Source organism: Amphiura filiformis, chromosome 2, assembly GCF_039555335.1.
Source record: "Amphiura filiformis chromosome 2, Afil_fr2py, whole genome shotgun sequence".
NCBI classification, from domain to species: domain Eukaryota; kingdom Metazoa; phylum Echinodermata; class Ophiuroidea; order Amphilepidida; family Amphiuridae; genus Amphiura; species Amphiura filiformis.
Genome location: NC_092629.1, coordinates 2,689,937 through 2,713,068, shown reverse-complemented (window position 1 = coordinate 2,713,068; position 23,132 = coordinate 2,689,937). Strand labels below are relative to the sequence as shown.

General features: G+C 35.9%; 1 protein-coding gene across 1 annotated transcript; it reads right to left on the bottom strand.

Annotated features, from left to right (window-relative positions):
- Nucleotides 1-813: 813 nt before the first annotated feature.
- Nucleotides 814-22,751, bottom strand: LOC140171189 (beta-1,3-glucan-binding protein-like). Its single transcript, XM_072194397.1, has 10 exons — nucleotides 22,619-22,751; nucleotides 21,446-21,597; nucleotides 19,733-19,807; nucleotides 12,378-12,441; nucleotides 10,583-10,765; nucleotides 8,993-9,070; nucleotides 7,260-7,374; nucleotides 6,749-6,820; nucleotides 4,945-5,089; nucleotides 814-1,081 (listed from the first exon to the last, which is right to left on the bottom strand). Exons 1-10 carry the CDS (start codon nucleotides 22,749-22,751, stop codon nucleotides 866-868), a joined length of 1,233 nt encoding a protein of 410 aa, XP_072050498.1. The 3' UTR covers nucleotides 814-865.
- Between the last annotated feature and the right edge of the window lie 381 nt (nucleotides 22,752-23,132).

Below are 23,132 nucleotides of genomic sequence, written 5' to 3'. Positions count from 1 at the left end.
GTCTTGCCTTTATTATTTTGTCGAACGATTTCAAGAAATGCAGCTATTTGCTGCTGGTTCCAATTATGACACACCTGTCTTTGTTTTAGATATACAAGGGGTGAACATAACTGGTACCTTAATTCTTTGGCTTAATGTATTTCTGTCATAGTGAGGGTTCATAAATACTTTAGTGGGGGATGGAAAATAATGGATTAAAACAAAATTGAGACCAAAATTCACCTTGATTATGGTTTTAGAAATCAGTATTTCGGTAGAGATTTATTGTTCAATATCCGACGAGTATTTTGACCTGTTTTAACATATTTAAGTATACAGTACGGTTCCAATTAATGTGCCTTAATTAAGCTTTCTATTAAACCTACACAGAGTAAAAACGTGTTCCCAATTATGAAATGTTTTTCAGGTAAGGAATTCTAAATTTGTATGTCAAAATCTACGCTCAATATTCAATACAAGCTCTAAAATGTCTGGATGTGGTTGAATTTCGAATTCAACTGCAACAAAAAGCAACAAACGGGTGGAATTACATGATTATATTTACCTATTTATACTAACTGTTGATCGTTACATGAAGCATTTAGGCAAAATGTTTTGTACATAAATCTGTGATTGTCATCAGATATTAAACGATTCTCTCACTCCTCTAATAAAGATAATTTGTTTGATTTCGTCATGAATTGTGCATAATGCTGAATAACATTGCTATTCCGTGCCGTATCGCACATGTAAAGTGCTTTACACGACCAAGGTCAAAAATAGGCAACTTCGCCCTCTATCGTTGAATAATACAAAGGAAGGATATGGGTGTTATTCGGTATCATGCGGTGATCACAACAAAACAGCATCATTAAAGTTTGCCGCCTTAGTAGGATCCATGTGCCCAAACTCTGATATATTTAATTTGCAGTGCCGCATCTTCTCCGTTCCACGTGGGATACCAATCATCCTTGGCTAAATAAAAATCTTTAGGTGCCGTGCCTGATGTGTCCTTCCATGGTTTAGGATAGGGTTTGTTAACTAAACCATCGGAGAAAAAACCACCAGTACCACCTACTGCAACGTTCATGATGATGTAAAACTGCAGGGGAAAGAAGCGGTTAAAGATTTGATTTTAGTAAAACATTTCGAACAAGAATTCTCGACTATTCATTATTGACATTATACATTTATAACAAAATATTGAATCTGGTCTTCTGGAAGAAAGATCATAGACCTTTGTCAATATCCCATCATGCACTAAAATAAACCTAGCACAGAAAGTATCTACTCAGTTTTATAAGCCGCCATTGGTTTTAAGTCATGCAATAAAACAAAACGTTTTATTGCGGAAGATGTCATCTTTTATTTGACACCTCATTTGTGACCCCCACAGAAAAAACCCAACCCCAAAACAAAACAAAACAAAAAACAAATCAAGATGTATCCAATAATTAAACAGGGGATCAATTTGCCAATTTTCCCCCCTTGAAGGTTGTCTCTTGTCTCCCTTGCCCCCTCCCACTGCCCTGAGTTTGCCAACTACCTCCTTTCCCCTTCTTTCTTTTTTCTTCATTTCCCTTCTTTTCTTTTTTCTTTCCCCCTTTCCTTTCTCTTTTTTCCCTTCTCCCTCCAAACCACCCCCAGATTTTTCCAGGGTGGCCCACCCCTAGCTACGCCATTACAGCCCTTCATAAGCAGAGAGAGCGAGAGAGCAGAGAGGCCTTTTATCAAGCAACTGAAATCACAATATGAGAGGATGTACGCGGGAAGCTTAATTTCTTTCTGCAACCATAATGGGCCGCAATATATCACTAACCGCATAGTCCGAGGCAAGGTTCATTATTGCCAGGGTTAGGGTCTTAGGGTTAGGGTCTTATGGTTAGGGTTAGGGTAAGGGTTAGGGTTAGGGTTAGGGTTAGGGTTAGGGTTAGGGTTAGGGTAAGGGTTAGGGTTAGGGTTAGGGTTAGGGTTGGAGTTTAGGGGTTAGGTTAGGGTTAGGGTTAAGGTTAGGGTTAGGGCTTAGGGTTAGGGTTATGGTAAGGGTTAGGGTTAGGGATTAGGGTTAGGGTTAGGGTTAGGGTTAGGGTTAGGATTATATTCGTATTTATTAGTACTAATATACTAGTAATAGTATATTGTGTGTATGCACTTTATTCCGTAATCAATAAGTATCATAAACAAACACATTTCTGGCACAACGAATCATAGCACAGTCGTGTAGGCATTAGACTATGGATACATAGATTGTGGGTTCGCATTTTAATTCTATCGATTTCTTTTTATTTTATTAAGTAAGAGGAAATAATAATGGTAATAAACTCGTGTTATATCTAGCCTCATAGGCGTATAATTTCATGTATGTACTATGTGTTATCGCATTGCGGCCCATTATGGTTGCAGAAAGAAATTACGCATCCGGGAAGCTGATAGCTGAATCCAATGCGGCACTTATTCTTGATCCAACCTGTATGTCTATTATGAACCAATTTGAAGACTACCTGTGTACAGGATACATGTCACAAGGTTTGCTATTATTGGACTAATCCATACACCACTATGGATGACATGACCTTAATCTACCAAACAGGGAGTGTGTATTTCAAATGTGTAGAAGATTAAGGTCATGTCTTCCATAGGGGGTATATGGATTTCAACTTGAATAGCCCAGTACTACATTGCCCAACTAGTAACTTTATTCTACAATATAGCTTGTATAATACCAGGGCCGTGACACTCGTATTCAATCCCTGTATAAAAAGTGAAGTCACTTCGCCGGCAGTTTGATTGACTTTGATTGACATTGATTGACAGTTGCTATGCCGGTTGCTATGCAATCCGGTGCGCAGCCTAAAACTTACATACTTGTGCACGGCTATGATGCGAGTTACTGCTTTATCAGTCAAAAGTACTTATCATGTATTTTATTTGACAGCTTCCGTCCATGATTGACAGTTCTTGAACATTTCGGTGCGCAAATTAGTCTTAGTTCCAGACGTGCAAGTACACATACGATTGTAACGCAATTTGAAAGTACGTGTATTTGTTTTAGGAAAGAAATAACCTTTTCATTAAATTTTGTGTTAGTAGAGAGAATATTGATTTTCGAGCTAAAATATGTACGAAATATGTACATTTAGACCGATACAGTACAAACGACAGTCCGTCTTGATCAAGTCTAACATCGGCAGAGGAAACCTATTTCGAGCTATTTTTCCAAGATTCAGATTAATTCAGACCCTTTCCAGCAACAAATACAGCTTATTTAGCCAGTCTCATCATGGGGCCATCGCAGAGAATATTTTCCTAGCATATTGAGCTAACTTCTCAGCTACTTGGTTTATCACAATATGATAGTAATGGAAAGAAACGACCAATTGTTCGCCGTTTTTTAATTTAATTTTTTTGAAACGATGACGTAAACATGCATCACCTCTTTCACACTCCTACACAGCTCATGGCATCACATGCATGATCGTGTATTGACTGACTGACTTCATTTGCGCAAACGTGTGGCTTATCCTATAGTATCCCAGCAAACACAAAACGTTTTCGACATCATTCGCAAAAGGTTATAAAAGGTTGTCAGAAAACGTTTAAATGTCGAGTTATATAAAGGGTATATTAAGGGTATAAAACATTTTCATAACATTAAAAATCATTTTTTGATAATCTACTGCTCAGCAAACAAAAAATGTTTTACAGAAAACGTTTAAATGTCGGGTTATATAAAGGGTATAAAAACGTTTTAATAACATTCCAAAAACATTTTTGAAAACATGATACAAAACATTCTAAACAGAATGTTATTTTGGGGTTGAAAAAATATTTTGCGAAAAATGTTTGCCCAAAATATTTACAATAACGTTTTAAAAACGTTTTCATGACCTTTAAATAACCCGACATTTAAATGTTATTAAAACGTTTTGAAAAAAACATTTTAAGAACATTTCTGTGTTTGCTGGGTGCAAATATTTTAACATAATGTTATTTAAATGTTGACAAAATATTTGGCAAAACATGTTTGCAAAAATTGTTTACAATAACATTTTTGAAAACATTTTAAAAATATTGTTGGAGTGTGTTTTCATACAAAACGTTTTAAAACGTTTTCATGATCTTTATATAACCCGACATTTTAATGTTATTAAAACGTTTTTATGTAAACCAAAAGCTAAAATATAACTTATTAAAACGTTTTTAAAACGTTTTTGTGTTTGCTGGATATTATTACTCGAGAATCCTTGATAATAATGTAACTTTTACAGAATTGATTTTCTGGTGATCTATATGCAAAGGAGGGATTTCCGTCAACAATCCAACCAATGGCGACTTGTAAAACGGACTAGTTACTCTTTGTATTAGGTCGTTGGTCACATCATATACAGACCGATATATAAGTTTAATACCATTTTAAACAAACTCGTTTCATACACAGAGTTATAACTTTAATACCATGTTACACAATGTTACTCGAAAGATTGGCTTGTAGAATTCACCAAAATTCAAAATGTCAAGAGTCTGCTCCATAAAAAAAACCCATTTGAGGAAAATTAATTTAGCTATAAATCTAAAAACATTATTGTAAAGCTCTGTATGTGAAAAGCATTTGTATGTTTTCGTATAAAACAATATGTGATGTGACCGACGAGTTATCGTTTTTTAAAGGCACAGCATACTCTCATCTCCGCGCAAGCTTGAATATGCTCCATGTACAGGTTTGGGGTATTTAGCAAAATAGATCCATAGCTCTTTTTTGTGAGCTACTTTCACTACGTGAATGCTTATCTATCAGGGGAACAGTTCTTAAACCCTAATACATGTACATTCATTGAATGACCTTTGAAGATTTGGGTACAAAAACTCATACTCTGCAACTTGAAGTCAAATTTTGCATTATGATTATGTAATTGAGGTTATTGGACTATGCCATTGGGGTGAGGCTCTTGTATCCATAGTGTTTACCTCTCTATCAAACGGTGCCATCTTGTTAGGTGAGTTTTCCCATGGGTTCTGTGTATTGGGTGCTCTATTGGCAAAATCTCCAAAGTCATAGAATCCATTAGGTCCAGGATCTGCTCGCATGACAACTTTGCTATCTACCGAAATTCTAAATGAATAAATAAATAAATAAATAAATAAATAAATAAATAAATAAATAAATAAATAAATAAATAAATAAATAAATAAATAAATAAATAAATGGATAAATAAATAAATAAATAAATAAATAAATAAATAAATAAATAAATAAATAAATAAATAAATAGATAAATGTGATGCGATCAAGTAAAATTAGTCGGAACTCGGAAATCTTAAATTTTCAGTATCCTATAGGATAGTAAAAATCATTTACAATACTGGATTTTGCAGAAACATCCATCGAAATTGAGCAACCAGTTCCAAAGATTTGAGCAATATTAAATAATTTCCAAAACAGCATCACAAAAACATAAATATAAATAAATAAATAAATAAATAACTAAATAAATAAATAGGAATGAGAAACTAACGCCTTCTTCTGTGCTCTGATTGGTTCCTGAAGCTGTGTACTGAATGGATGATTAAGCTGCTCTCTTATTGGATATTTCTGAATGGTTCAGTGCCAACACATTTATATATTATTTATTATTTACAACAGATCAGTGCAGTGGCGTAACTAGGGTTGGTAGCGCCCGGGGCAAGAAACAAAATTGGCGCCCCTACCCCACCCAAGAATATCTTAGACGCTGGCAGTGGCGTAGCTAGGGGTTGTGGCGTGCAAGGATACATAATGCCCCCACCTCAATTTTTGAAACAATTTTTGCGCGGAGCGCTAGAAATTTTGGACAAAATAATAAGGCCTATCACTACTTAATTTTTGACTTTCATCGCTTGGAGGGGCGCAGAATCGATGTTGAATTGGTCAATTTGGCGCCACCTAAGGGTAGCGCCCGGGGCACGTTGCCCCTACCTACCCCCCGCTAATTACGCCAGTGGATCAGTGTAACATAAGCAGTGCCGTTGACATACACGGGTAAGACGGTCATTCATCCCAAACCTATAAGCTCACAGAGAGAATCCGCGCATTGGAGAATGAATGCTATTTGGAGGGAATAATACTCATAGTATTTTAACGCAAACAAAATGAGATTATTCATAAAATTAATTGAATTTGGTGAGTGGCGCAAGCGTGGGGATTCGAGTCTGAAAAAAAAAGATTTTGCAGTCACTTTGCTTTACACAAACTCTCGGATTACGACATGACGATGACTGATTTGTTGTATTAGAATAGACGATTCGTACGACACAGGAATTGATTGTTCTTACTGACTTTTAGCATTGTTCCGTTCTCTCTTTCTCTTCGTTCTTTTTTGAATATGTACTTGAATTTGTACCCGTGTAATGGTTATGACTGTCAAATTAGAATGAGATAATTATTATTGAATAGACTATCGCATTTCGCCGTTCCTATTGACCTAAAGCATCCATTAGATCTAGCTCAATTTAGAAACTATACTTTGATCAGCTCGTAATCGGCGGATTAATATCTATATATTTTATTTCGAGAATTGTCTTGTGACCTCTTACCAAAACATCACAAATTATTCATTCAAGTCCGGTACGTTGTCTGTTTTCTTTAACGCACACAATAGAGACCAGACAGGTCAACTATGACACTTTTAATGTGGGCCTACTTTTCGGCGAAGTTATAAAAGCCTAACAATTCCCGCCGATTACGAGCTGATCAAACTGTAGTATTGGAAAGGAACTTTTTAATAAGACCTACGTAATTTCTGTAGGAGTCCATTCCAGCGTGTATAGATGAAATGCCTCTCCGTAGTGGCCATTTTGTAAGTTGCTGAACGTAAAAGAAAACAAATAAAATATTTTAATAAGCAAATTAAGGGGCTTTAATTGTCCTCATCAAAGGGGGGTTTCCAATATAGGAGGATCAAACAATTATCAAAATCAAAAATCATTTAAAATATTGGCCAAAATTGCAGTTACAATAAAATTTTCGCGCGGTACACGCGCATTCTTTCCAAATAACACATAAGGAGTCCATAACACATTTCCTGGCCTTGGAAGTTGGAAGGGATAAAAAAGAAAATTCACTCAGAAATATGTGCAATCCACGCATGGACAAACGATACCAAATGGATATGCTTGTATATATCGTTATGAGGTTGCTTAGTACACTACAAATCATTGGAAGATTTGCATTATAGGACTACGCTCACATACTTATGCGCATGCGTGGATTTGAGAGACAAAACTTCTTTTGTTTTTCGCCTTACGTTGAGCCGTGAGTCCTATCCCAGCTATTAAGTGAAAAAAATGGTCCCCAGTGCATCGTGGATCCCACTTGATCCACACCAACAGAAGTACCTTTGTCTGTGAGCTGAAGATTACCTTAAGCAGCAAAATAATATAAGAATATTATTATTAATCACAGATATTCAGGACAAATAAGCAAAAACCAGTCGGGTCGGGCCAGAATGTTTGTTTTTTATTGATGACAAAAACTATTGATTTAAAATTAATTTTCACTATTTTCCGTTGTTTGATATCAATACCCTGAAAACACTAAACGTTTTACAGAAAGCTTTTAACTGCCGGGTTATATTAAAGGTATAAAAAGTTCATTCAGAAAATATTTTTGAAAACTTGATGCAAAACAGGGGAGGAAGACGTTGGTTACGAAACCGGGGGGATGTCTTTAAAGAAAAGGTGGATACGGGGAAGTGTGATACATTTGGTTTGCATTTTCAAGCTGTTTGGTATAACTTGGTATAAATTTTCAAAAACTGGTTCCGAACCGGATGGGGGTGATTTTTTCAAAAAATTTCTACAACAACAAGAAAAAAAATGGAAAAAGGTGGCAATTGCTCAGCCAACTTTATGAAATTTATAACAAAATTGGGCAAATTTGCTATGGGGTATGGTTTCGAAATACCAGCCGCAAACCCCTACCAAAAAAAAAAAAAACAAAAAAATCGAGAACCCACTCCCTGCGGTATTGAAACGACCTGGGAAAATAATCTGATGATCTTAAATCTTTATATATGATGTATAAAGATGATTCTTTATAATGTAGTATTTGATTTTAAAAACCTGTGTCGTGTATTGGGGCAATTAGGCAACAGAATAGGTTAACTCTCAATAATTGCCTTGAAAACTGCATAAAACCAAGAATATGCATGTTGCCATCAATTTAACAAGCAATGCTCGTTATTTTAACATCCAATTAAAGTACTTAAGGGAACTGGAATGAGCGTTTTGAGCGTTTCGACAGCATTTTTTTGTGGGACATGAGAGCACATCAGACCTATCGAATTGCATTCTGAATACGAAGAATGTCTTTCTGATATCAAATAATTTTCATTTTACAAAATTCACGATATAATACAAATTTTATGACAAATTATTAAAATTTGATATTTTTCACATTTTGGAGATATAACAGTCCTCGAAGTAAATTTTACAAATTTAATGATATAGTCTTAAAGTGTATGTAGCTGGGAGGAAAAGCCGACGATCAATTGAAAATTTTGGCCTTTCATATTGAAGATATGGATTTTTTTCCCCAAAAGACCTATTTTTCAAAGGTGGGTCGGTTGCCTGGCAGAAATTTTTTTGGTGTTTATGGATTTCATCCCACCTACATACACTTTAGTTAGAAATCATCAGATTTATAAAGTTTACTTCGAGTACTGTTAAATATCAAAAATATCAATTTTTAATGATTTGCCATAAAATGTGTATTACATTGCGAATTTCAAAAAATCAATGCAATTCGATATATCTGATGTGCTCTAATGTTCCACAATAAATACTGTCCAAACGTTCATACCCCTTCCCTTAATCAATTAAAGATACTAACAAATTTATTTTAGACATTTCGATTAAAGAACTTTATTTTGGACCTTTCCCAACCTGGCTGCGCTCTTACAATTTGACTGCTAATATTTAAAATGGAAATCTAATAGACTCGTACAAATAAGAAATAAATTAATATTAACAATCTTACCACGGGCTTCTACAATATCAATTTCACCTGATGCGGGCCATCCACCATATGGGTTATCGACTGGTAACAGCCAAATAGCTACGAAAATAAACAAACAAAGAATCAAATAAAGAATAAATAAAATAAAAATAATAAATAATAAATAATAAATAATAAATAATAAATAATAAATAATAAATAATAAATAATAAATAATAAATAACAAATAATAAATAATAAAATCAATAAAACGAAAGTTTTCATATTAAGTGTCAATGCTACACCCAATCAAAATCATGCCTATTTGACACCATGTAGTCTTAAGAAGAACCTATTGATGGAAGTCCTCCATTTTGATAAAACCTAAATAACGTCAAACATTAAGGGAAGGTGACCTGATATGTTTGGAAAATCAAATTCTTTAAAACTTACGTATAACATAAAATGTCATCCCTTTCAAGCACTCATGCAAAAAAACCAAAAAACAAACCAAAAAACAAAACAACAACAAACAAAACGTGTAAATGTTTTTTGTAAATGTGATTAATTCCTAATGAAATTGCCGACATTTATACAGCTTGATATTGGTAGTCTGCAGTGTTTTTATTACTGATAATCATCATGATCATGTAATATATTGATTTTAAGTGAAAAGCCCTATTGTTCTCATAAACATATTGAATGAGAAGTTCCAACTCAGTCTATTTCCGAAGATATCATCAAATAATGCCTAATTAGTCCCAAATATGGTATACCGTGTTTGAGACAAATTCGGCAGTTTGTTGATGATTTCTTCGCAATATACCGATTTGGAACGCCAAATTTCAATATATTTATGAGAAAAATATGAGCTTTCATCTGATACCAAAATCAGCATTTTGATGAGGTAAAGTGGGGATGAGATTGTCAATCAGGTTACCCACCTTTAAGGTTAGCAACTATTCTAAACTTTTGCGATTTGGTAGTTCACAGCATCTTGCAATCATAGTGAACTTTGGCAAACATTGCATTGATCATTTCATAGCGCGTGTGTAAAAGAATTCAAATATCACAGATAATTATACTTTTGTTGGGTCAGTGGTTCTCGAGTTATGTTGTAAAGAGGGCATAACTCATTAACAACAATAAATCAGGCAAAGTATATGATTTGTAGAATGAACTTTTGCAAAATATCAAAGTGTTATTTTTCAAACACATATTTCGACCAACAAAACATTGTGTACCCTTAAGTAGAACCTATTGATGAAAGTCCTCCATTTTGATAAAGCTTAAACGTTAAACATTACGCAAAGAATGAATGAATGAATGAATCATTCAATTTATCTATCACCTAATGATTCAATGATGACGCAATGAATGAATGAATCAATCAATGTCAATCAATCAATCAATCAATCAATCAATCAATCAATCAATCAATCAATCAATCAATCAATCAAGCAAGCAAGCAAGCAAGCAATCAAACAATCAATTAATCAATCAATCAATCAATCAATCAATCAATCAATCAATCAATCGATCGATCGATCGATCGATCGATCAATACTAATGAATTAGAAATTGGCTGGGAATAATATTTATGCGCGGTATTTTAATATTTTCTTAGTTTACCTGGCCATAACCAATCTCCAACAGGCATCTTAGCCGATACCTCGACTTTACCGTAGGTGAAACCAAGTGAGTTGACAGTCCTTAGACGAGCAGATTGAATTGGGTTGATATAGTTATCCGTGGTACCGGTTCTCTCACAACCCCACCATGCATTGCCAGTACATAAGTTAGCGGGAGATCCACCTTATACCAATAATTACAAAAGAGCAGATTAATTGAATTGGGTTGATATAGTTATCCGTAGTACCGGCTCTCTCACAACCCCACCAGGCATTGCCAGTACATAGGGTAGCGGGAGACCACCGAGATACCAATAATTACAAAAGAGCAGATTAATTGAATTGGGTTGATATAGTTATCCGTAGTACCGGCTCTCTCACAACCCCACCAGGCATTGCCAGTACATAGGTTAGCGGGAGATCCACCTAATACCAATAATTACAAAAGAGCAGATTAATTGAATTGGGTTGATATAGTTATCCGTGGTGCCGGCTCTCTCACAACCCCACCAGGCATTGCCAGTACATAGGTTAGCGGGAGATCCACCTAATAGCAATAATTACAAAAGAGCAGATTAATTGAATTGGGTTGATATAGTTATCCGTAGTACCGGCTCTCTCACAACCCCACCAGGCATTGCCAGTACATAGGTTAGCGGGAGATCCACCTAATACCAATAATTACAAAAGAGCAGATTAATTGAATTGGGTTGATATAGTTATCCGTAGTACCGGCTCTCTCACAACCCCACCAGGCATTGCCAGTACATAGGTTAGCGGGAGATCCACCTAATACCAATAATTACAAAAGAGCAGATTAATTGAATTGGGTTGATATAGTTATCCGTAGTACCGGCTCTCTCACAACCCCACCAGGCATTGCCAGTACATAGGTTAGCGAGAGATCCACCTAATACCAATAATTACAAAAGAGCAGATTAATTGAATTGGGTTGATATAGTTATCCGTAGTGCCGGCTCTCTCACAACCCCACCAGGCATTGCCAGTACATAGGTTAGCGGGAGATCCACCTAATACCAATAATTACAAAAGAGCAGATTCATTGAATTGGGTTGATATAGTTATCCGTAGTGCCGGCTCTCTCACAACCCCACCAGGCATTGCCAGTACATAGGTTAGCGGGAGATCCACCTTATACCAATAATTACAAAAGAGCAGATTAATTGAATTGGGTTGATATAGTTATCCGTAGTTATCAGACAAGCTGGTTTGTTTTGACAATATCAGATAACTCCTTAAATTAGACAACCATTTTTTTTTGCACAAAATAGTTTTCTTGAAGCCAAAATGTAATAAAATTAGTTAATTTGTTTTCAAACCTGATTTTTTGGCATATTTGTAATGTTTTCGCATTTCCCAACTTATGCCTATATGTTAGTAGTTCAACAGTCCTGAGAGCGATTTTAACATAAAGTTATAATTAAGCTTAAAATGGACAGAAACCCTTCCCAGCAGTTATTACTAAAATTATTTCAGCATTTTGAGTGAGGAATAACAAGATTAAAATGTGACGGAAATCGTACATTACGGCTTTAATAACTTGCTCCAAGTTCAAGTTTAATAACATTTAGGTTCATGTTTATTGTCCACCAAATTATCAATAAGCATGAATTGGTCAATTTGATTAACTTGTTTCATTGAAATGTCGCAATTCGTTTTGTAAGTAATGGATACCACTGCGTTGACTGCTCGCATTCGGGGGTTACCCATGGTTTGCAAATTCGACAGCCGCATACTTGCTCAGTATTAAAATCACATAAATATAGCACTCTTACCCCAGAGACTGAGTACTCCCGATCTAAGGAAGTCTGGTCCTCCGTGGCTATCTTCCGTTAGGGTCTGTAGAAGATGATAAAATTGTTAACTAGATTAAAACAAAATCATGGTTAAACTGTATTTTTAATAGCGATCAAGGTTAAACTATAAATTAGCCCCATAAAGAGGACTGAGCTTAAGAGCAATGAAGGAAATTACATAGAAAATAGGAAACAGAATAAAATGCATTTATATATTTAGATTTATGCCGCTATAGACTAGTCCATACAGGACCAACGCAATATTTAGCACTACAATCAACGCCGTCAGGCGTTGGTCCTTATAAATTCGTTGGCTACCCCCAGCAGCGCACTCGAATTACCATAAGCAGTGACCTGAACCAACTCAGTTAATGACAACGTAATAACTCCAAATATGGTTGGTAACCCCGCCCATCATTTAACCGCATCTGTTATGTAACTGGGACTGGTCATCTCAATCGATTGATTTTGAGATTGCATGCACAGAGCATACCTTGAGAGGACACTTGGCTCATTTGCATGGCAGTCGGACTCTCCATTGTATTTGTTCATTTGTGTATGGAGAGCAATGGCGACCCTTCATTGTATTTGTTCATTTGTGTATGGAGAGCCATTCTTGGAGCCCATGGGACTCAGGCTAGGTCCTCAGGTAGAGTCAGACGCTGTATGTACTAGAAACGCCTATTCTTAATTCCGCGTTTATTTAATGTTAGCCTAAATTTGTATTGCCGGCGACCCCGCGCAATGGAAAAACCTGAATTTGTTACATAAAAAGAAATGAAAATTGAAAAAAGTCAGGTTCCACCTGAGTACATATTAAATGGGGGTAGAAATTGTTCTCAAAATATTAATTAATTTAGACAAACATACGGGATATAATGAATCTTTGACATGACGCCATGATGACATGATTTTATTAGTCGTTTTATATATCACCTATACCGTGTGTCATAATTCCAATATTTGTAATTTTATATAAGAACTAATATTTTGCATCATAAATGCGCAGTCCATATGCACAAACGAATACTACTCTTCAAGATATTAAGCTTTAGAAGACTTCAAAATAACATGTCACTAAGCAGGTCATAGGTGCTGGCCTTGTCCTATTGTACTTCTTCATTTGTGTATGGAGAGCTCACTGACCTGAATAGAGGTCAATGGGAGAGCTTCTTTATAAAGCACAACTCCATCGGTTTCGGGGCGTAGTTCATTGAACTCAACGGGCTGTTATTTGAAGTGATTTTATGTTATTGCAAAACGGATCGTGGCGAAAGCTAATAAATAATTCATACCAGGGTTTAATTGATCCTGGGATGCAGACATTTCATTATTCGCAAACCACCGGGATTCGATATAGGTTTGCGTTGTAAATAAACATGTGAATAAGAGTGTCAAACCCAACGCTCTGCAGGGTCTATTGTTCTATTGTTTCCGATTAGAGCGCTGACATATTGGAAAATGTTGGCAATCAATATTCATGAGAGTGTACATTCAACGTCCAGTTTGCGAAATTGGGTGAGTTGTGTTTGGTAGGTGTGAAATACATGTGACTGGGCGTTTTAATTACGTAACGAATAAAAGCATTGACATCGTCGAATGGCTGCCCAGTGCTGTTATGTGTTTAGTTATTATATAGGCCTAATAATTATTATTAAATGTATTCATCATTCCTTTCTTTTCCCTTCTCTGTACATATTCTTTCCTAGACCTACACTTTATCACTCCCTCGCTCTCATTGTCCCCTCTCACCCTCCCTCTCTCATTCCCATCATTTTCCTTATATGTCTATTTATCTACTTGTCTTTATTATATTTTTTTAATTCTCCCTTCCTCCAGCCCTCTCTCATTCTCCATATCCCCTCCTCCCTTCTTCCTCCCTCCTCCCCTCCCAAGACTTCTCACAGATGGGAATCTGCCCCTCCCCAACCCCCTCCCCTCTTTGGGTACGCCACTATTTCTATACCAATCTCCTTCTTAAAATAAGATTAAATGGAAATTTCTTAAAAACAACCTTCATAGGCCTATACTTATACTTACATGTATACGTATAGCGATTACCATTATAGTGTAATACAGATATATGGACTGGACATGGCAGCCTTCATACATTCTAATGTGTTATCGATCACCAAGAGCATTCAATTTATTTAAATGAAACGCCTATCGTCAGGTGGGTGGTAAAGATGATGGCATCGACAGCTAAAGCCTCCTTATAGTCTTCAGACCCACACAAGCACACATTTGGGATACATGACTACAATGGTACCACTTTACACATGACTGCCCTTACACATGACTGTAGCGTGGTCACTTATTGATACTCGCCTGTTGTGTAGAGCGTTAATATGATGCCGGATCAGTGACCAATTTAATGGCGGAACCCTTTCTTCGAAACAATGGTACCACTTTTATGAATAGCCTGTCGCAACTTCTAATCGGCATCAAACGAACAAAAGATTATATAATCTATTGCGACTCTATTTCTATTAAAAGCTCTTTGGTCATCCCCCTGTTGCATGGATCAAAACACTTCACACTTTTGAAGTAGCTGGGTTTCGATAGACCAGTGTTGGCCTAAATCGTGATATCATATTGATTTATTTTGTAAAATCAGTGTTATGTATTTGTCTGGCTCTATTTTGGAAATGTGCATCATTTTGGAAATAAGCATCAAGCGGCAAGTTGGAACTCCGTGACCCTCAAAAAAGACCCTCAAAGACCCTACATACTCATAGTCATATAGGGGGCAAAAATTAAACATGCTCCAAATTCACAAAAAACATGTCAAATTGTTTGTCTGGGTCTAAGGATCACAGTGTAAAATATTTGCATGTAGGACACATAGTTACCAAGTTTTGAGGCTCGACAGGTCCAAGGTCAATTTGCATGCTAGGGGTGAAAAATTAAAAGTTACTCCAATTTTCGGAAAATGGATGCAAACTGTTCTTCAAGTTCAAGGGATTCTTAGAATAATCACTCAATCGTTGGTTCATTCAACCAATCAATAAAGTATTCAACAAACAATCAAGAAAACAATCAAAATCATTTAATGAATTGATTAATCAATTAATTGATATGGTCATCCTATCAATCAATATAATATAATAATAGAATAGAATCACAATAACTTATTAGATTGATATGAATTAATAGTCAGTCAATCATTAAACTACTCATCAAGTATCAATTAATAATCATTCGTTTGATCAATCGATCAATTATGATTATTAACAAATTACATGATCGTAGTGTCGTAATTAATGTACTGTATCTTGGTGTTAAAATATCAATCAAGTAATCGAGTCAAGCAACCACTCAATTTATAATCAGTCTCTCAATTGGTAGGTCTTCATGGTCTTACACTAGGATCCACAACATTCTCATCTAATAAGGACACAATTCTTTAACCCCAATACATTTGTATATTCATTGAATGACCTTTGAAAATATGGGTACAAAAACTCATACTCTGCAACTTGAGGTCAAATTTTCACTATTGAATATTTAATTGAGGTTATTGAACTATGTCATTGGGATGAAAATCATGGTATTATACCCCCTAAAGTAAATAAATGAGTGAAACCCAAAGTTTTTAAGAAGCGTGTGTCCTCCAATTCTATATTTTTCTTAAACATGTTAAGGGACATTAGAGCACATCAGACATATCGAATTGCATTCTGAATACGAAGAATGTCATTCTGATATCAAATAATTTTGAATTTTTGAAATTCGCAACTTAATACACATTTTATGGCAAATCATTAAAATTGATATTTTGATATTTAACAGTACTTGAAGTAAACTTTATAAATCTGATGATTTATACTTAAAGTGTATGTAGGTGGGTTGAAAAGCCGACGATCAATTGAAAATTTGACCTTTCGTATTGAAGATATGGATTTTTTTTTCTAAAAAAACCAAAAAAAAAATAGGTCTTTTTGGGAACAAAATCCATATCTTCAATATGAAAGGTCAAAATTTTCAATTGACCGTCGGCTTTTCCTCCCTGCTACATACACTTTAAGAATATATCATTAGATTTATATAATTTACTTCGAAGACTGTTATATATCAAAAATTCGAAAAATATCAAATTTTTATAATTTGTCATAAAATTTGTATTATATTGTGATTTTCAAAAAATGAAAATTATTTGATATCAGAAAGACATGCTTCGTATTCAGAATACAATTCGATAGGTCTGAGGTGCTCTCATGTGCCACAAAAAATACTATCGAAACGCAACAAACGCTCATTTTAGATCCCTTAAACGAATCACAATTAATAGAGGTTGTGCATATGACGTATACCGTAAATATGGCGGACTACTCAAATCCATTAAACAAAAGCATGATTGCAATCTACCGAGACAGTTCGTCTCACACACATAACAAATGCACTACGATCAAATAGGTTGATGACAATTAACATTTGATTGAATGTACTGCACTCATGACTGCCCAATGATTACGGTGAAGAACATCGGTTCAAATCCTTTGTTTGTAGCCAATCAATAATTTCAAGCACAACCTCTACAAAAATAATAACGAATCGTGGTTAACCAGGACAATATTAAATGTATTGATGACAAAAGGAACTGATTGTGTGCAACCTACAGGTCAGTGAACTGAGGGTAAGAAGAAAACCGAGTATTATAATAGCATTAACACATATGCAACTAAAGAGGATTAATAATAAATTTTGTTACGCAATACTTGTGTCAATACCAAGCTAGAATCTAGTGTTCTGGTAGCAGGTAGGCAAGCCACACCTACTGACAGCTATTGATGATATTCAGTCAATCGGATTGGCTTAATATCATTAGTAGCTGTCAGTAGGCGTGGTTAATCAGTTTGACATTTCCCCCGACTTTCCGGGAAGGATTTGTCGAATGTAGAAGGACCCACGCCTGACGGCGTGGACTATCGTACTAAATGGAGCGTGGTCCTCCTTGAAGGACTACTATAGACAGACAGCCACCCATGGCCCTGCGTAGGTCTTCTAAATTGGATATAGAGCTAGCTTAGTCCAATTACCAATATCTTTTTAGTAGCATTTACTATCACTTCGCCGCTAGAAATAGCCTTTTTAGGAGAGTCCTGCACGGCTTAAAAGACACTGTTCTAAAATGCTTCATATGATCATGCAGGTGTAAAATGATTAATATAAGCACATTTGTAGGGAGACTAGGTGTTTAAGGACGCGGTCACACTATGTCCTCATAGTGATCAGGGGTGAACTGTTACCACCCAGCCGGGGGGAGACAAAATTTACAAATCGTTCCACTGACCCGCTACTGAAATGACTATAATTTCAGATTTTAATGGGGAAACACGAGGACAATTGTGAGCTACAAATGGATCAAAGGAAGATGCACATTACAACTTTGGTCAACGTGGGAAATGTATTATTTGGCATCACTGGATAGAGGAGACCCATAGCTACCCAGTGGGCACAGGTTAGAATTTCGACGTTGAATCAACGTTGATACATCGTCGAAGTTGATACATCGTCGAGTAACCTAGAGGTTAGTTGAAATCAGGTTGAAATTTCAACGTTGATACAACGTTGTCCATAAGGTTGAAGTCCATTTGCAAATACAATGTTATTTCAACCTGATATCAACGTGGAAATTGATTTAGATGTCGAAATTTCAACGTGATTTCAACGTGATTTCAACGTCAGGTGTGCCCACTGGGTATACATTGGTACCAAATTATAAAAGTATATCCCCAGCAAACCCAAAACGTTTTGGAACGTTTTGGAACATCATTCGCAACAGGTTAGAAAAGGTTGCCAGAAAACGTTTTAATATCGGGCTATATAAAGGTAATAATAAAGGGTATAAAATGTTTTCATAGCATTCAGAAACTTTTGCTGATAACCTACTGCAAATATTCCAATAATTATAATGTTATCTAAGTGTTGACAAACTATTTGGCAAAAAACGTTTGCAAAAAAATGTTACAATAACATTTTGATTTTTTTTTACAATGTTCTTAACCCTTATAAACAAATATTTAATGTTATTAAAACCTTTTTATCTAACCCCAAACCCAAAATTTAACCGGTTTAAAACGCTTTAGAAACGTTCTTGTGTTTGCTGAGTGACGTTTAATAGAGAAATATTGGTTCCCTTCTAAATCGTGTTACAAAACATTGGCTAGTAGGACAAGAGTTAAGGTGTTACTACACCCCGTGATAAATGAGTGACTATATTTGCATTTTTCTCAACAAAATAATAACACACTGGTAATAAAGTTATATATATTAAGGAAACCAGTTACTACACTGGCATTTCAGTGACTTAAGACAAGCAGTACGTTATTTATGATAAGAAAAGAGGTACCTCTAGAATGTACATTGTTTCTTAACATAAATTTTATATAATAGACAACTTTAACCACTGACATTTCAGTGAAGTAATTGGATTCGTTGCCCCTATAATATAGATAACTTTTGTTACCAGTGTGTAGTTATTTTTTGAGAAAAATGCAAAATTAGTCACAAAATTTATCAAGGAGTGCAGTTCCAATACGCTGGCGAAGTTACGTAATAATCCGATTAACTACCATAGCAATAGGTACAAACAATTTTTGATTATATCGCACTGCACTACTACGTTCATGCAGTACCTCTGCATTGAACCATTAGATGTCAAAGAAATGCTAATCACTTGCACCTGTAAGATTAGTCTCTTTGAAAAGAGCGGTATTGTTTTCAATCTATTATATGGTTGACGACAGGTGATGAGTGCAACCTGCTTGTAGTGCAGCGCGGTATATTCAAAATTGTTTGTACCTCTTGCTATGGTAGTTAATCCGATTAATTACGTAACTTCGCCAGCGTATACTATCACTAAATAAACATATGATTAGTAGGGTCTCTGTTACCAACACTACCGATAAAGTTGATCCACATGAGTGATAAATCTTTTACACACCATGGATTATTTCAATACGCTGGCGAAGTTACGTAATAATCGGATTAACTACCATAGCAATAGGTGAAAACAATTTTTGAATATACCGCGCTGCACTGATACGTTCACGCGGTACCTCTGCATTGAACCATATCATGCTGATCACTTGCACCTGTAAAATTAGTATCTTTGAAAAGGCCAGTATTGTATTCGGTCTACGATTACAGACATACACAGGTGATGAGTGTAACCTACTTGTAGTGAAGCGCGATATGTTCAAAATTGTTTTCACCTATTGCTATGGAAATTAATCCGATTAATTACGTAACTTCGCCAGCGTATAGGATAGGATACATTTGCTTTACAAAATACGGCATGATGAATACGTGGATGAGTATACAGTACTTACAGGCTTGATAAAGAGTGTACCATCACGAACGTAACTATTGCTTCGGTTATTGCTGTAGTATTGGAACTCCCAATTCTGTAAAGCGGGAGAATGTTAAGAGGATTATTGCTTTTGTATAATTTTTCATTGAAGGTTACCATTGTCTGTTTGGTCTTCTAGAAACTAAACAAAATATTAATAAACATTCTCTAAAATGTTAAAGGTAGGTGAAGCGATTGACAACCTCATCCCCCACTTTACAACATCAAAATAAAGATTTTGGTATCAGGTAAAAGCTCATATTTTGTCTGATTAACTGATATAATTGAAATTAGATGTTCCAAATCGGTATATTACCGACCGAGGAAGTTTGTTGATGATATCTTCGGAAATACACCGATTTGGAAATAGGGTCTTTATTGGATATCAACATACAGGGTGTATCAAAATAAAGTAAACAGTTTGAAAAATACCACTAGATTAAAAAGTATAAGGTATTTGGTCAAAATGGTTCAATTAATAGCAGTGGCTATTTTGTGCGGCGAGTAAAAATGCAGTTGCACAAAGTCAATGATAATATCACATGTTTGTTACAGTATTTTTGTTACAGGAAACGTCTTCTGCAGTGTCAAACATTTCCCGTATTGTTTTCCGCGGCAGAAAACGGAGAGAATGAAAATAATACATCCGATCGACCAGATTAATGATTTTAACTGAAAATAACAACTCAGAACTCATTTTTAGGTAAGAAGTTAGAGCTACTCCTGACAAAAACGTGACAGTACCAAAGCTGTACCGACGGCGAACAAGCTATAAAATTCCGTCGTAAAAGCCTATCCCCCAAAAAAACATGAGAACCAAATGTCACAGCGGAGAACCGGAAACGCAAAGCCTGTCGCCAGTATGCTTCGACTATATTTATAAATACGTTTTAAAAAATATGCACGTGACCACCTCTGCACTGCCGTAACAGCTTGTAGACAGTAGTTCTCGAAGTGTTTTTTTTTTATTTGTTCGGATTGTGACAACCCTGGATAACCAAAGAAAACCTCTATTGAAGCTTATTTCCATTGGGGTCCATTTGAACACCGGGACGGGTTAGGGAACAGTCAGGGGTTAACACCCTACTCTTTTCGAAACTGGCTGCGAAATACATGCACAGATATGACTCTCTGCACACGGGACCGACGGCTTAACGTCCCCTCCGAAGGACGGAGTACTTTCATGATTCATTTACCCAATTCTAAATGAACCACGGGGAGAGCGGAAGTCTGAATTTAATCTACAGATGTTGCCAATTAATTTCAGACTTTTTTTTTTTTTTTTCATATCCCAGCAAATCATCACCGCCGGGAATTGAACCCGGGATCTCATGCACTAAAGGCAAGTGCCCTAACCATTGCGCCACGCTCTCCCATGAGCCTGCGTCAGACGCCATCTGTCAATCAAACTCAGAAACGCTTTGTGACCTTCTACAAAGCGGGTGGTCTGTCTATACGTATAAATGCAACAACATCATCAGACTACTGTGCAGCAAAATTGTCTATTTGTTCAACTTTGTGATTATATTGTAAACGTTTCCGTCGTTGAATATCTTTTTCCGTCGTCAAATACTTTTAAAATGTTGTTATTTCAATAAACACGACGCAAACAAATCGTTTCTGAGTTTGATTGACAGATGGCGTCTGACGCAGGCCAGTTTTTTTTTAAAATTATGCCTCAAATTATACTCACGCCTCCTCCTCCAGCTGTAAACTCGTGTTCCCAGGTGTCCATGTCAAAGGTATCAAACTCGTCTTCAAATATGAGACCGTTGCATGGGGCTATCCTCATGTCACATGATGCATCACATGGGTAGTTAGTACATGGACCTGAAAAAGTAATTACTGACAGGTTACACAACTCAGTTTCATATTACAAACCCGCCACTTGTGTATGCATCTCCCTGTTCTGCATGGGTAGCATCTGTTCAGTAATTGTCATTTTTAAAGAGCTAAGGTTTGCTTTAAATTATCTTTTCTGTGACTGCTCTAAACGGTCCATTTAGTGATCGCAGCGCAAGCGTAAATTGCGTATAAATTGCTTAAAAGTGAAGTCATTAAAATTGACTTTTTAAAATGAACAATTTGGCAAAAAACAAGGAAAAACAAACTGGGCTATACAAGGCGGAAAGATTCCTTCAAACGCAGCAGAGAAACAACAGTTTATTCAGTAAAGCTTTATTTAAGATTTTATTTCAGTTTTTTTCTCTGTGCTTTTCACAACGTTTATTTTATTTTTCAGTTCTTTTTTTTCAATTTTCTTTTATTCCTCTTGTGTTATTAAAATTTAAATATAAAATGCGCACAAATTAACCATCCACCACTCCAGGCCAGTTTGTCACTTTTAAAACTGGACCTTCGTCTAATCAAATGCATGTAACTTTTATTTGAGGTCACATTGGATTCGATTGGGTGTCATAATGTGCAGGATTAGATAGTGCGTCTATTGAAAAAAGTAAACTTACCCAAATATGGTTTACTTTTAAAATCAGGATTTTTACAAAGTGTTCGGATACTTTTGTGGCGCAGTATAATTATATAGAACTACATTGCTTATATATGCCACTTCTTCAGGTCAGTATTAAAGGTCTATCTTTTATTGCAAATTTTTGGATTCACGCTACGAGCTTCGGTTCTCGGCTGCGTTTTCTCCTCAACGTTTTCTGTGAAGAAATACGCTGCATCGTTTTTGCCCTTGCGAACGACACGGCGACATATTAAACGCGCTCTACCTCTGTCGCAACGAAAATGACCCGCACGTAAGACATCGAACCAAAATAAAAATGTATCTCAGCTTATACCATGTGTTAAGTTCACGATTACAAAATGGATTATGATTTAATATCGTGATGTGCTGTCTACTTACCTGTAGCCTTCGCTTTGACAGATTTCAACTTAGGATGCCGTTTTGTCCTTTTTCGTGTAGGGTCTACGAACGTAGCATCACAGACTAGAGCAATAACTACCAAGAGGCAAATAGTTAACCCCAGATGACCCATCTTGAATCAAAATTGGTGTCTTACGGAGGTGTTGCAATTTCATACGCCGTGAATATATAATGACAGGGCATTACAAAGTAGCTGGTAATGAAGTTAGTTTAACGCTAAGACACTGGCGGTGACTAATTAGTCGATAACCAATGAAATGGACCGTATTTTCTTGCAGCAGATATGCGACGGTATCAGGTAAAATGAGCAATTTGTCGCTTAATTCGATTTACATTTATAATTGGTAGAAACTGACGAAGTCTATTATATTAATTGCATTGTTTACATTATCATTAACATATCTTATGAACATTAAATCCAATTTTGATGGAAATTTAGCATATTGTTGACAACTAATTAACGGAACTGGAAAGGAAAAAGTAAAACTGGTAT